We start from the raw sequence: 16,286 nt of genomic DNA, 5'->3' as shown, positions 1-16,286 counted from the left end.
TAACGGCTGGCAACCAGGTATTACTTAATTGATAGCCAGTGTCCCTGTTGAAATTGTTAGGATTTATATTGTATTCCACAGCTTCCCATATAATCCTGGATCTGTAGTGTCTAGTGTGGGTAAGAGCTTGAGCATTTTGGAACATGACATCATGACCCGACTACAGAGCGTGCTCAGCTATTGCCGATTTGTCTGACTGGTTGAGACGAATATTACGTTCATGTTCCTTGATACGGGTACCAATGGACCGGTATGTTTGGCCGATGTATAACTTACCGCAAGTACATGGAATTGTATATACCCATATGGTGACGAATGAATGTACCATATCCACTTCTATTATGACGTCTAAATTTCAAAAAGTCATTTCTCGTGGACAGTTGAGATTTTCTTCTGACGACGCAGAGCACAGTTCACTGCAAAACGTAAAGAATTTAACCTTATTTTCTTGACACGGCATAAGCCCAAAAGCCTATACAATATCATGTCCAACAGTGACATAGTTTATTAAAAAAGATAAAAAAACAGAGACAATTGGTGATAAATGAATCTGCAGCACTGAGATACATTGCGAACAGGATAATGGATATTCAAATTGTGTCCAGCTGAAATGGGGATAAAAAGGAAGACTAACTTACAACCAGAGATGATATTGAACGTTAAGTATTCAAATACAGTAAAACCTTGATGCATTGTTGTCAAGGCAGTACAAGATCATTATGGAAGTAGCCTTTAACATCGTCACTCGTGCTTCACATGTTTCTTTATATTATTGTCATTCATGTTTGCAGACATTAGTATTGTTTCCACAGACTGATATTTTTACAGAAGTTTTGATCGGGAAAGCAATATACAATAAGCTGTTAATTGTAATATCTGCTGGGAAACCGTTGACAAAAAGTTAAAAGTAAAATAACACTGATGTAATTATACAATAGAGAAAATATCTTTTTAGATTTATCTGTAATTCAATTTCAAGAAAAATAAAACAAGGTCAGAAAAGAGCAATTTAACATTAATGGAAACTTAATGGGTAACATCTGTTTCTTGCATTAATCTACTCAAAGCTACAGCATGTCTGTTTTCAGTTCTATTTTTATCCTTTTCCAGCTAGAGAGTCTTTTAAAACATACCCCAATAAGTGATGAAGTGTATGGACATGTTATATATGCAACTAATTCTTGTTGGGGTTTTGAGTAACATTTTGGAATATGACATTTACCACATACAGTATATATAACATGTATGTTTTAGTTACCACATGATCCGTACTATGGCTCCGTTTGAGTTGCTATTTTCCATGCATGATCCAAACTGGTTATTTGAAAGATATCCAAGTCAAGTAATTAAAGATAACTGTAAACTGTATACAAGCTAGATCTTTCAATACAGTACTTTCCAGCCTGGCCTCTTGTTATTCCTTGATGCGTAAATCCAAATTGACAATGGAATCACCTTCATCGTCTCTCTCTATATCGACGTTCTCGATCACGATCTCGGTCTCGGTCACGACGCTCTGTAGTCCTCCGTAAAAATTCCTCCACCGAACGGTCATACTGAAATAATCAACATCACATGCAACTTGAGTATTGAAATGTTTGCCTATTAATTATGTTCTTGAAGATGAAATCTTTCCATGTTCAATTATTCATGCAATACACAGTACATGCATGCCTAGCATGTGCTGAAATTCAAAGGCAAACAGGAACTAAACCAGATATCAGTTCATAATTGATCACAAGTGCCAAGCCCAAAGAATATAAAATTTACCAACAAAATTATGCAGCAAATTAGAGTTTTGAGCAATATGAATTTCAAATAGTAATAATAAGTAGCGTTAATATCTCACTGAAACTAGGGTAAGCAAGGTTAGACCATTTGTTGCAAGCTGCTTTACATCGCACCGACACAGATAGGTCTTATGGCGACAATGGGATAGGAAAAAGCTAGGAGTGGGAAGGAAGCGTCCGTGGCCTTAAGGTGCCATTTGTTTAGGATACTCTCTTAGAACCTAGTTTGAGTAAGTCCCACTTCCATCTGGCAGGCAAGGGACTTTTGGTGGTTTCAGTACATAAAATTAGGACTATCTCAGGATATTTATGTGAAGCAGGAGATAAGGGTGAGTGTAGATTTGTTTTTTGAGACAGTAAGTGATTTAAGAATAATAGTCAACATCAAAGATAGCATGGAGCTAATCAAAGATTTCAATCTAAGGTTTGGAACTAGAACAAAAAGATATGAGAAGGTGTGAATACATAATGAGAAAGATGAGGAAGCCAATAGGAATTAGAAAAGAAAACTGGATTTCTGGACTTTCATAGCAAATTCTTACTTCGAACATACTGTTTACAACTAAACTTAGGAAGGGAGGGATACTGGATATTGAAATGGAATGGACAACATTCTACATCCAGCCTTGCATTTTGCATTAGTTCACTAGCTAGGTAATTGAAGCTGTCTGCAATTTCAAGGTCCTGACCTCTTGTTATCACCATTGTCTTGCTCTTCTCCACACTGAATTTCAACATCATCCATCATGGACATTGAACACAAAACAGCAAGTGAATGTCTTTGAAGGACAGTGCTTAAATTGGAAAAAGTCTACAACTTGGTGGAATAATGTAGCTGGCCACCATTTAAGAGTAAAAAAGATATTCCAAAATAACATGGAATAGTGTATACAGTAGAACCTCGATTATACGTTCGTGGAAACAAAGTTTTCCCGGATTATTCATTCAAATTACGTGGTCCAGCGAGCATCCTAATTAAATCACATTGTAAAAATCCCGCATTATCCATTCCTAGAAGAAATGACTTCCCGGATCAGGCGTCCAGAAATTTCAGTCCCTTCAGCAGTAAATCCTCAATCAAGTGTTTTTCAAGAAACTGTATCTCACAAAAGGACGGCTACAGCATACGCATGGATCTTGGTGTTAACGTCCCGTCATTGCGATAATTAGAGCAAGTACTGTACTGGAAAAGCGACAGGCAGTGAACTTGCATAAGGGATCATCTTAGCATCGCATTCGGGTGGTATTGTTTCGAGAATCCTCGGAAATCATAAAGCAGAGAGTGGCCACAACAATTGGAAGGAGACAGAGCGCATTTCAACAGTTCTACTTGAGGACGGAATGAGTTCTGTCAAATGTTCGTACTTGTAAAACGTCTACATTATGTCCAGGGTTAGGTGTTTATTATTATTTTATTTTTTTCGATTGTATTGCTGAACAAGTTTTCGGCACTTCCCTCAGGGCACTGTATAGTCACTGGGCTTTCAGGCAGAAATCGAAACTGCTCCTTCTTAACACAAATTTAGTGTTTTAATATTATCGTATACGATTATGTTATCAAGACCAGAACAGACGTTGCACCTTACATACATAAAGCCATAGGAGGTTTTGGGATTGCCTATTACCGTTTTGGACCCAATATATATAAGACTAGGAATTTTACGTTTTTGTGTTAAACTGTTATAAAAACTGCAGCCCTTTTATCTGCGCACATAAAATTTAAAAAGTTTGTATCATTTCACACTTGTACTGACTTGTACAGCGAGCACACTTTCCACCTGAGCTCGAGGTCACGAATAACCGTAATTTGTGAAGTTTTGATGATATTTATTCTCTTTCCAATTTTATTGTGATTAGTGACGGGCAGAATTGAATACCAGTATAATGCATTCAAAAACTTTTGAGAATCGATACTTACGTTTAAAAACATATTCTCGTGTTCAACATAACCTTTACAAGTCGATGTAGGCCTAATTTATGCAGTACACGATTTCCAGAGACTGACTATGAACAGTATACCGGTGACCAAATTACAATGGAAGATGAAAAAAGGGATTTCGCCATCATGTTGGGCGCTTTTGTACCTAATGTGCTTTATTTTATTACATTAGAGAATTAAAAACTACTTGTGGTCGACTGTTGTTTGGCTCGGCATTATTAGATTTTCCGAAGAGTTCGGCTGATAGTAGCTGAACTGAATGAAGTTTTCACGGGAAACTGACGATCCCCGGTAAAACTGAATGTAAAGTATAGAGATTTTTAACTCGCGTAGAGGTAATTAATGTTTGAAACTGGCCCCGCGTTCTAATTTGCCTGCCTCTCACCCGGAGGGCTCGGGTTCAATTCCTGGCCAGGTCAGGCATTTGTACCTGGATATGAGGGATGGTTCCAGGTCCACTTAGGCTACGATTACCTTTAATTAAGGAGCTATGGAATGGTGAGATGGCGACCCCGGTCTACTAGAGCGCCAGGAATAATGGCAGACAGGATTTGTCATACTGACCATGCGTCACCTCATAGTCTGCAGGTCTTCGGGCTGAGCAGCGGTCACTTGGTAGGCGAAGGCCCATTGAGGCTGCTATTTGCTTCACGTCGCACCGACACAGATATGTCTTATGGCGACAATGGGATAGGAAAGGCCTAGGAATGGGAAGGAAGCGGCCGTGGCCTTAATTGTGGTATAACCCCAGCATTTGTCTGGGGTGAAAATGGGAAACTATGGAAAACCATTTCTAGGGCTGCTGACAGTGGGGTTCAAACCCACTATCTCCCGATTACTGGATACTGGCCGCACTTAAGCGACTGCAGCTATCGAGCTCAGTCCATTGAGGCTGTAGTTTGGTTTGGCTTAGGAGTGTTTGTAAGATTATAATTATACATATTGTACCGGTTACGACCTGTACATGCATATTTTTTTTGAGAGTTGATCGTATTTTATCACCACGCGTATTACTCCGTGCAAGCCTGGTTTGTTTACATTCAGCAGGACGAGCGAGCAAGCTGAGAACAGCTGTATGCGTGACGTAGCCGCAGGGGCTAGTTAGATCACCCGCCTGTCATGCCACGTGCAGCTAGCCTGAACTCGTATGTTCCAGATTCAAGCGTCACACCTTCCGGAACATTCGATGGAGAAAAAATTTAAAACTCCTATAATAATTGTGGTAGCGACTTGATCAACATGTCATTGTAAAGGGAATTGCATAAACGTCGCAATGCTTGAATTTCAAGAAAATCCGTCAAGGGATTTAGGAGATAACCAGCTTCACGGCATATGTGACATAGATGTCCCCAAACCAAATATAAGGAGGGCTCAATATAGCCTGATATCTCAGTCAGTCAGTGACAATCGAGTAGTCAGCGTGGCTCTACTCACTGCCATAATCGTCGGAAGCTATCTCCGTGTGGTTATAGTCTCACTGGGGAACTCTGAATTTCCTCGAAGTCTTTATTTACGAGTGTTGAGGAACAAATTTTTCTAAGTCTTTATAAATGGGACTTGTAATATTTACGAGTGTTGAGGAACTCTGAATTCTTCTAAGTCTTTATAAATAAGACTTGTAATATTTACCAGTGATGGACTTTAAATTTTCGCCAGTAATTATTCAAAGACTTGTAATATTTACCAGTGTTGGACTCTAACTTTTTGCCAGTGATTATTCAAGGACTTGGAATATTCACGAGTGATGAACTCTAAATTTGTTCGAAGTTTCCATGAGCATAAACTTGTGATTCTTGCCAGTGATTACTTAAAGACTTGTAAATTTTGCCATTGATGAACTATAACATCTTTGAAAGTCTTCATGAACACGGATTTGTCATTTCCATGAGTGTTAAAGAGTGCATTCTTGAAAGTCTTTATAAACACTGACTAGTGATTTTACTAATGGTGTGAAAACTAATTATTTAAGGTTTTCATGAACTTTGACTTATCAATTCTGCGAGTGACGAAGAACACATTTTCGGAGTTTTGTGGGCATCAACCTCATTGTACTTGGGTAATGTGATTACCCTCAACATCGTCAGGAACCAGCGGAGGTCATCACGAGCATCGGGAATTTGAGACATATTCCATGCAACCAACCTGGATGGTCCGTCCGTATCTTGACGGAGGACTTGGGCATCTTCTGGAACGTGTTCCAGCCGGTGCAGCCTGGTGAGCTGGAGACCCGGGCCATTCAAAGGACAATGTGGAAGACAACCCCTATCTACCATGAGGTGATGTGCAATTTAATATGCATTACATCAAATCAGATTTAAACTTTTCTTGTAGATAGGACCCTGCCTCCCGTACCAAGCCCTAGCTAATATTCATCCAGTTTAGCCCCGAGAACTATTCCATGCTTTCATTGAAAATAAACCTTAAAGTCGGGCTCTTTTACTGGTACAATATTTCATTTCTATGATGTTTAGCCAAATTTTCTGTTTTCCCGTGTTGAACGGTTTTTCTGTGGCCCCTCCAAAAACGGAGAATCGAGGTTCCACTGTATAGGAAACATTCATCACCATTTTCCCTCACCCAGCACCAACTAGGCTGGAGCAAATGCGGTACTTCTACACATTCCTCTCTCATTCTACCATTCTTCTTCAGTAATTATCTTCCATCCCATGTTCCTTCTTCTTACACTGGTCTTGATCAAGTCCATCGACCTTCTTCTAGGCTGCTCCCTTTCCCTAAAACTTAGCTTCCGTCATCTGTTTCTGTATCCCTCCTTCCTCCATTCTCTTTACATGTCCAAACTATCAAGGGTATTCTTATCAATTCTGTCATTCAGCTTCGTTACTACAATTTCTTTCATACTTCACTCTGACTTCTATCACACTTCTTAGGAATTCAATTTCACTGGCTTGAATTTTACTCTCCTCCCTTCTTGTCACTGCCCAGGTCTTCACTATGTCATCATCATCATCATCATCATCATCATATGCAATTCTAGCTGTTGGCCAGTCTACTTGGAACATAAGCCTCTCGGTTTTCTCTTATCTTCCCACCATTTCTCCCTCTTCACTGTTGCCCAGCAGTCCTTTCCTCTTCTCTGCACACACTCTTCCACTCCTTTAATCCACTTGTCTCTTGGTATTCCACCTGGTCGTTTTCCTGTTATCTCCATTTTGTGCATCCTCCTGGGTATCCTTTCCCCTGTCATTCTCTTCATGTGTCCACCATTTAAGTCTAGATGCCTCTATCATGTTCTGTAGTTGCTCCTTTAACCTTTTCATTTCTCATCCATTCTTGTCACTCCTATCCTGCTTCTAAGAAATTTCATTACCGGGCGAGTTGGCCATGCGGTTAGGACCACGTAGTTTTGAGCTTGCATCCAGGAGATAGTGGGTTCGAACCCCATTGTCGGCAGCCCTGAAGATTGTTTTCTGTGGTTTCCCCATTTTTCACACCAGGCAAACGCTGGGGCTGTACCTTAATTAAGGCCACGGCCACTTCCTTCCCAATCCTAGGCCTTTTCAATTCTTCATCACCATAAGACCTATCTGTGTCGGTGCGACGTAAAGCCAACTGCAAAAAAAATAAATTTCATTTCATTTGCCTGTATCCCAGTCACAGCTCTCTGCCTCATCACCAAAGTTTCTGCTGCATACATCAGAATAGGTACACAGTACGCCCTGTAATAACTTTTTTTACTTCCTTGAGGAACATCCTTGCTCCAAACCAGGCATCTGACTCTTTTCAGAAATGCTCCTGCTTTTCTTCCAAGCTCGATTATTTCCTTATTTTTTCCACTTTCGTCTATGATACTTCCCAGGTACTTGAAACTCGCTACCTTACTAAGCTGTTCACCTCAAAGCATTATTCCTCTCATAGGTCTCTTCTTCCCAGTTGTGATCACGATCTTGCTCTTTTTGGCATTAAATTTCATTCCATATTGTTCCACCTCATCTTCCCATGCATTTAACTGTTTCTGGACATCCTCTTCCTTTTGTCTCCAGATTAACAAGTCATCTGTAAACATCACATTCATTTTTTCTTCCCTCATTTTCCTTGCAACTTTTGTCATTAACTCATCCATTACTACAATGAAGGTGAAGAGCAAAGGCTCAAACCAGTCTATTCACTCTCCTCCTACTCTCACACAACTGACACTCCCATGGTACATCTCCCTCACTCTTTCTGCTGTCTGCTTCTAGACACCTTTTTTCTGTACGGCTTCCCGTACCTTGTTTCAGGACACACGATCAAATGCTTTCTCAAAGTCCAAGAAGGCATCAGTAAATCTTTACCCCACTCATAATGATGCTCTTGCAGTTGTCTTACAGCAAATTTAAGGTCTACCGTACACTTTCCTGATCTGAAGCCATAATGCTCTTGACTTAGCTTTTTTTCTACCTTCTTTCTAATTCTGTTCTTCAGAATCTTCTCAAACACCTTTAATGTGACACCCCTTAGTTTTTAAAATCTTCCCTATTCCCCTTCTTGAAGATGGGTATGATTATCCCCTTCTTCCAGTCTTCTGGGGTCTTTTCTCCTTCCATACTACTTTCAACACACGATAAAGCCACTATTTCCGTACCTCTCCTGTTGTCTTCACAATCTCAATACTCGCATCATCTAAAACTAGGGCTTCCCCTCCTTTCATCCCTTTTCATGTTTCTTCCTTCCTCCAGGTTTAGGCTATACTTTATGCCTCAATGCATCCTTCTGGGTTGAGTGAATCTTAAGAATATTCCTTCCACATTCCTTGGAGTTTCACTTCTCTGCATTTCACTTCCATTTTTATCTATCATGACATCTTTCCTCATGCCTTTCCTCTTACTTTTGACAATTCCATACAGTACTTTATTTCCTTTGATACTTTCTTCCATCACGTTTGTCCACTTTTCCATCTATTTTTTCTTCTCCTCTGCTACAACTTTCTGGGCTTCCTTCTATTTTGTCTTATATTCTTGTCTTGTCTCCATTGTCCTATTAAACCACACTCTAAAAGCTTACTTCTTCTACCCAACAGCCGCTTTGACTCTGTTGTTGCACCATGGGGTTTCCTTGCATGTTTTCCTAGTACTAGTTCTCCCACAAACTTCCTCTGCAGCTTTTGTATCATCTGTTGGTAAGTTCCATCTTATTTTTTCCTGGTATTCTTAATCGGTTTTCTTCAGTTTCCATATTTTGATCCACCTTCTTCTCTGCCCTCTTCCTTTCCTTCATTGTCCTCAGTTTCATTACCACTAGTCTGTGGTCACTATCTAGGGTCTCTGATGATATTACACTTAAATCTGTAACATTCCTTTTCATTTCACAGTTGCAGAGCATGTAATCTACAATGGATTTCCTAGACCAGTCACTGCTGTATGAGGTTATCTTATAGTTTTCTCTCTTCTTGAACCGTAAGTTCCCTACAATCATCCCATTTCTTTTGCACAAATCCAATAGCTATTTCCCTATCCTTCTGCTCCAAGTACCTTCTCACGTGCCTTCTTTTTTACGTCTACATGGGCATTCAACTGTCTCTCCAATTCTTCCTCAAAGTGGCTCCATGGCTAAATGGTTAGTGTGCTGTCCTTTAATCACAGGGGTCCCAGGTTCAATTCCCATCAGGGTCGGGAATTTTAATCATAATTGGATTATTTTATTTCGCTGGCACGGGGGTTGGGCGTATGTGTCGTCTTCATCATCATTTCATTCTCATCACGACGTGCGGGTCACCTACGGGCATCAAATCAAAAGACCTGCACCTGGTGAGCCGAACATGTCCTTGGACACTCCCGGCATATGCCATTTCATTTTTTCCTCAGTCATCTTTATCCTGTTGCATGCAGCCTACTTGTGGAGCACATAATTGTACTATTTCCTACCTTTTTCCTTTAACTGTTATTTTGATTTTCATCAACCTGTCATTTATTCGCTTTAAATCCTCTTTCAATCCATATCTCATTACCACTCCTACTCCATTTTGCTTTCCTTCATTTCCTATCCAGTACAAACAAAAACCATTCTGAGTTTGTCTCTACCTTCCCCCCTCCATTTAGTCTCTGCCAGCCCTAATACATCCAGTTTTCTTCTTTCCATCATGTCTACAACCTCTTCTATTTTTCCAGTCAATGTTTGTATGTTCAGTCCACCAATTCATAATCCTATTCCTCATCAAGGTAGTCATTTGTTACATCCATCTGGCAAGTTAATATCCATCACCGACTTGCTAGGCCTGTCATGACTTCACCAGAGCCCTGATAGCCACCATCATTTTCAGGATTCCTGCAGGGCCTTCACAGCTACCGCTGCAGTCTTGGGGCACAAGCAGTTTCTACTGGATTGTACTTCACCCCTATGGGCTATTCCCTACTTTATCTTTATATCATTGCCCATCTCCCATGACGTGACAAGGGGTTGAACTTGTGGGTGTAAAACAGAGAAATAAGGAGAAAAAAAAGAGATAGGAATGGTTGTGGAAGAAAAGAGAGACTGAAGGAACTTACCAGGGAATTGAATTTAGCAAAAAAGTCAGCTAAGAATACCTTTATGCCAAACATAATTGGCAGTCATATTAATTTTGGGGAAAAGTGGAAGGGTATGTGTAAATACTTACAGGCACAAAGAGGTTACAGAAAAGAAATTCCAGGAGTCATTAATGAACAAGGAAAGTGTATACGTGAGGACTTACAGAAGGCAGAAGTATTCAGTCAGCAGTTTGTAAAGAGAGTTGGATACAAGGATAATGTAGAGGTAGAGGAGGTTACAAGTACTGGTGAAGTACTGATATGTACCTATGATAACAAAGATACTGTATTTAGAAAAAAGATACAAAAGTTAAAATCTAGAAGAGCAGTCAGGATTGATAAGATTTCTGTCACTTATCCTCTTTACTTCCTCTTTCAATCCATTTCTTACTACCACTTCTACTCCATTTTGCTTTCCTTCATAATTTCCTATCCACTGTCGGCGTGAAAGAGCTATACCAAAACAATGGAAAGTTGCTATTGCAGCTCCAGTGCACAAGGGAACATATCCAGATGCACCATTTTTCCTGACTCAGCCAGTTCTATTTTCTTTTTTTTCCCATAAGCCCCATTAATATAAATAGCTCCCCATCTCATTTTATTTCGTTCGCCATGTTGTTTCCATTGAATCCCTCGCCTGTCAAATGAAAGTGGGACTCCATTACTCCCATTAGGTCCAAGGCTTGCTTAAAATGCTGTTAGAGTGCTCTGTGAACATTGTGTGAAGCAGGATGCTACGCTATTTACACACAGTTCCAGTTAGAATCTCTCCTCGAACAAGTTAGGGACCACTTGTGGATCGTATAGTCCTAGCCACCTGAACAAAAGGAGGGTCATGGCTAAGAATACGTCCCAGATGCTCACTCCTATTCCATAGGAACTGGTATCCCGACTCACAGGACGACTTACTAAGCCACTCAGCTACTGCCCAGGGTTCACAAACTAGGACATAATTACTGTAACCCACATCACAAACCATTAGGAGTAAAAGAAATGAAAAAATAGTGGGAATGATTGTAGATATGGAGTAGGTATATTGGGTATTCAGACCAAAGGCCGGTTTGATCCTCCAAAGCTCCGCCAACAGCTGCCACAGGTAGCCTAGGTGTCACTTCAGAGGCATACCAGCAAAATGAGGAGCGAGGTAGTTTCCCGTTGCTTTCCTCACTGGGCCAGAAGTTGCTATTACATATCAGTCTGCAAAGCCCACTGAACTGCATGCACAAACCGACCCTATGAGCGATATTTTCACACTATTCATAACAGGGACTGGCTGCATAAGGAATGGTATTACTAGCAACGCTCATACGTCAGTCACTTTCATATTGTCAAAGCCAAGGAAGAGACCGAGACAATTCAGTGAAAGTAACAAATTTATTCTAGCCTTAGAAACAATGAAGGGAGGGTATTCACAATGAAAATAGCAAGGGGGGTGGGGGAGGAGGGGATGGGTTGGGGAAACCTTACAGCACTAAAGCCCTGATGGGTCTAGGTCTACAAGGTGAGCACTGTTCAACCTGAAAGCCTGCAGATTATGAGGTGATGTCAGCGAGACAAATTCTCTTGGCCGTCATTCTTGGCTTTCTAGCATGGAGCTGCCACTTCACTGTCGAACAGCTGCCCAATTATTCTCACGTAGGCTGAGTGGACATCAAACGAGCCCTCAGATCCAAGTCAAAATTCCTGATCTGGCCAGAAATCAAACCCAGGGCCTCCAGGTAACAGGCAGGGTCCTTGTCACTACACTGGGGCCAGTAGGGTAGGAACAAGCATGTCTTAAACTGCGCAAGGTGAACTGGCTTCCATTGTGGTATCCTAGTTTCTGATTCGTAACTTTCCACGTCACAACTAAAGATCGGTGAAGACAGCCCCTAAATGGGAAGCAGAAACGAGCTTGTCAGGGACTGAGAGGAGATGGATGCAGAAGAACAGGGATTGATGAGGAGAGAGCCTATCTATTCAAAGTGTATGAAGGTGTGGGATTTTTCTCGTGCTTTGTTTTCTAGTTTTCCCTTGTCTTCACTTTCTACTGTTCCCTTTCACTACGCTAGTCCACAATTGTGTTTGCCATATTAAGTATTTTTTTTCATGTTCTTATTTTTAAACAACTTAATAATAAATACTAATGCACATCATTACAGAATACAAATGCAAAAGGTAAATATAGACATAATTCATTTCAATGAAAAATGTATTTATATACAATAATAAATAGTAATGCACATCATATCAAAACAAACATTCATACATACATACATACATAATCATTATAGACTGTTATGCCTTTCAGAGTTCAGTCTGCAAGCCTCTGTGAATTTACTAAACGTCACCACAATCCTCGATTTGCAACTAGTGTTGTGGCCTCTTATCTTTAAATCGCTAGAAACCGAGTCTAACCATCGTCATCTTGGTCTACCTCTACTTCTCTTACTCTCCACAACAGAGTCCATTATTCTCCTAGGTAACCTATCCTCCTCCATTCGCCTCACATGACTCCACCACCAAAGCTGGTTTATGCGCACAGCTTCATCCATCGAGTTCATTCCTAAATTAGCCTTTATCTCCTCATTCTGAGTACATTCCTGCCATTGTTCCCACCTGTTTGTACCAGCAATCATTCTTGCTACTTTCATGTCTGTTACTTCAAACTTATGAATACGATATCCTGAGTCCACCCAGATTTCGCTCCCGTAAAGCAAAGTTGGTCTGAAAACAGACCGATGTGAAGATAGTTTCATCTGGGAGCTGACTTCCTTCTTACAGAGTACTGTTGATCGCAACTGCGAGCTCACTGCATTAGCTTTACGACACCTTGATTCAATCTCACTATATTACCATCCTGGGAGAACACACAACCTAAATACTTTAAATTATTGACCTGTTCTAGCTTTGTATCACCAATCTGACATTCAATTCTGTTCAATTTCTTACTTACTGACATCAATTTAGTCTTCGAGAGGCTAATTTTCATACCATACTCATTACACCTCTTTTCAAGTTCCAAGATATTAGACTGCAGGCTTTCGGCACAATCTGCCATTAAGACCAAGTCGTCAGCATAGGCCAGACTGCTTACTACATTTACACCTAACTGAATCCCTCCCTGCCATTTTATATCTTTCAGCAGATGGTCCATGTAAACTACGAACAGCAGAGGTGAAAGATTGCAGCCTTGTCTAACCCCTGTAAGTACCCTGAACCAAGAACTCATTCTACCATCAATTCTCACTGAAGCCCAATTTTCAACATAATTACCTTTGATTGCTTTTAATAATCTACCTTTAATTCCATAGTCCCCCAATATAGCGAACATCTTTTCCCTCGGTACCCTGTCAATTGCTTTCTCTAGATCTACGAAACAAACACAATTGCCTATTCCTCTCGTAGCATTTTTCAATTACCTGGCGCATACTGAAAATCCGATCCTGACAGCCTCTCTGTGGTCTGAAACCACACTGGTTTTCATCCAACTTCCTCTCAACGACAGATCGCACCCTTCCTTCCAAGACACCAGTGAATACTTTGCCTGGTATACTAATCAATGTGATACCTCGATAGTTGTTGCAATCCTTCCTGTTCCCTTGCTTAGAGATAGGTGCAATTACTGCTTTTGTCCAATCTGAAGGTACCTTCCCAACACTCCATGCTAATTTTACTACTCTATGAAGCCATTTCATCCTTGCCTTCCCACTATACTTCACCATTTCATGTCTAATTTTATCTATTCCTGCTGCTTTATGACAATGGAGTTTATTCACCATCCTTTCAACTTTCTGAAGCGTAATTTCAGCATCATCATATTCCTCCTCCCCATGAGCTTGGCTGTTTGTAACAACACCAGGAAGATTTCCTTTTATGTTGAGAAGATGTTCAAAATATTCCCTCCACCTCTCCAGTGATTCCTTGGGATCTATTATTAGTTCACGCGAATTACTCAAAACACTGTTCATTTTCTTTTTCCCTCCCTTCCCAAGATTCTTCATTACTGTCCAGAAAGGTTTCCCTGCTGCTTGACCTAGCCTTTCCAGGTTATTACCAAAATCTTCCCACGATTTCTTTTTGGATTCAACAACTGTTTGTTTCGCTCTGTTTCTTTTATCTACGTACAAATCCCTGTCTGCCTCAGCCCTTGTTTGGAGCCATTTCTGACAAGCCTTCTTTTTACGTTTACAAGCTGCTCTCACTTCAAAATCTCTTTATTTGCAAATGAGGTGTCTACCTCGGTGGCAAATGGTACATTAAAGGACATTACTGTCAAGCACTAAATTTTAAATTAACAAGAGACGAAGAAAATTTTCCTAGAATACATTGTACAATTTAAGCTAATAATTTTTTCTATTTAAACACACACATCATCCTTAATAAATTTATATTGTTTACAAAATTCTACTTATAATATCTCCTGTACTTACAAACATAGTCAACTCATTTACAGTATGTGAAATTACTTCAAATAATACTATAGAACAGGTATAAGATTAAAATTAACATTGTATTTATTTACATATTTATATTTTACCCATTTTGGAACCTAAGGAGCATAACGACCTGCTGCGTCTTAACCAAAGCCCCTTTTGCCACCACTTTTCAAGAGTTCCTGAAGGGCCTTCACAGCTACTGTAGCGGTCCTAGGGCCATCGAAATCCCCACTGTACTTCACCCCTACAGGCAGTCCCCTACTTGGGCTGTCCAAACTCCATGGACCAGGGGATGGAATTAATTTAATCACACACATTTTTTTATTTACAATATCCTGCACGGGTCGAATGCCCTCTAACATTTCAATTATTTTCTCTGTTGCTGTTTATTCTGTTCTTGAATATCTGTACAGATTTCGGAAAAGGATCAAACACTACCCCTGGTAAACTGTTCCACTCCTTCACGCCCTTCCCGATGAATGAAAATTTATCTAAAATTCCTTCTAATTTTGTACTTGTGGTCAGTTCTGCCAATATAATTATTTTCCAACTGAAGCCTCTCACGGATTTCTCTCCATGCTTCTTCTGCTGTATAGGCTCTATATAATCCTATAAGTCTAGTTTTCTCCCTTCTCTTACTTAAAGTTTCTCACCCAAGTTCCTTTAACATTTCTGATACAATACTCTTTCTTCTGAAATCCTCTGTTACAAATCTTGTTGCTTTCCTCTGCACACCATCTAGTTATTTTATTAGGTATTCTTGGTGAGGATCCCAAACACTGTTTGCATATTCCAATAATGGACGAACCATACTTAAGTAACTTTTTTCTTTTAATTCTTTGTTGCATCCTTTAAGTAGCCTCATTATGACATGTAACGATCTGTATGCTTTCCCAACAATGTCATCAACATGACCCTTCAAGTGCAAATTACTTTCAAATCTCATACCTAAGTATTTGCACTTGCCATTTTTTGGGATAACTACCTCATCCAAAGTATATTCAAATTCAGTTTTAAAGCTCCTGTTTGTAAATGTTGTAACAGTTGATTTGCCTCCATTAACCTTCATATTATTTTCTTCAACCCATTCTTGGATACTCTCAAGGTCCCTTTGTAATTCTGAACAATCCTCAATGTTATTTATTTCCCTATAAACAATTATGTCATCTGCATTCAATCTTATTTTCGATGTTATATTGTTCCCTAAATCATTTGTGTATATTAAGAAAAGTAGTGGACCGATTATACTACCCTGTGCACTTCCCTTCCAAACTTTCTCTTCCTGTGATGTATTATTTCCTACTTTGACTTTCTGAACCCTTGAATTTAGAAATGTTCTTATCCAACGTATAATCCTTACGTCCAATCCTATTCCCTCCAATTCCTTTAATAATATTCCATGTTCCACTCTATCAAAGGCTTTGGAAAGATCTATGGCTATGCAATCTAACTGGCCTCCTGAATCCAACTGCTCTGATATGTTCTGATAAAATCCCACCAGTTGTGCTTCACAAGAAAATTTCTTTCTAAATCCATACTGGCTCCTCATGAACCAATTTTTAACATCACATATCCCTCTGAGGTACTTTGCTACGAAACTCTCCAGTATTTTACCAACTATACTGGTCAGGCTGAT

At 39.9% G+C, this 16,286-nt stretch overlaps 1 protein-coding gene across 1 annotated transcript in view; it reads right to left on the bottom strand.

Annotated features, from left to right (window-relative positions):
- Positions 1–887: 887 nt before the first annotated feature.
- Positions 888–16,286, bottom strand: part of LOC136864111 (YTH domain-containing protein 1) — a 541,394-nt gene continuing 525,995 nt past the window's right edge. The window contains exon 17 of the mRNA XM_067140687.2: positions 888–1,556. Coding sequence (XP_066996788.2) covers positions 1,458–1,556 — 99 coding nt within the window. The 3' untranslated portion in view covers positions 888–1,457. The remainder of the gene's footprint in view (positions 1,557–16,286) is intronic.

The sequence above is a fragment of the Anabrus simplex genome, chromosome 2 (genome assembly GCF_040414725.1).
Source record: "Anabrus simplex isolate iqAnaSimp1 chromosome 2, ASM4041472v1, whole genome shotgun sequence".
Classification (NCBI taxonomy): domain Eukaryota; kingdom Metazoa; phylum Arthropoda; class Insecta; order Orthoptera; family Tettigoniidae; genus Anabrus; species Anabrus simplex.
This window is presented reverse-complemented; position numbering and strand designations above follow the sequence as displayed.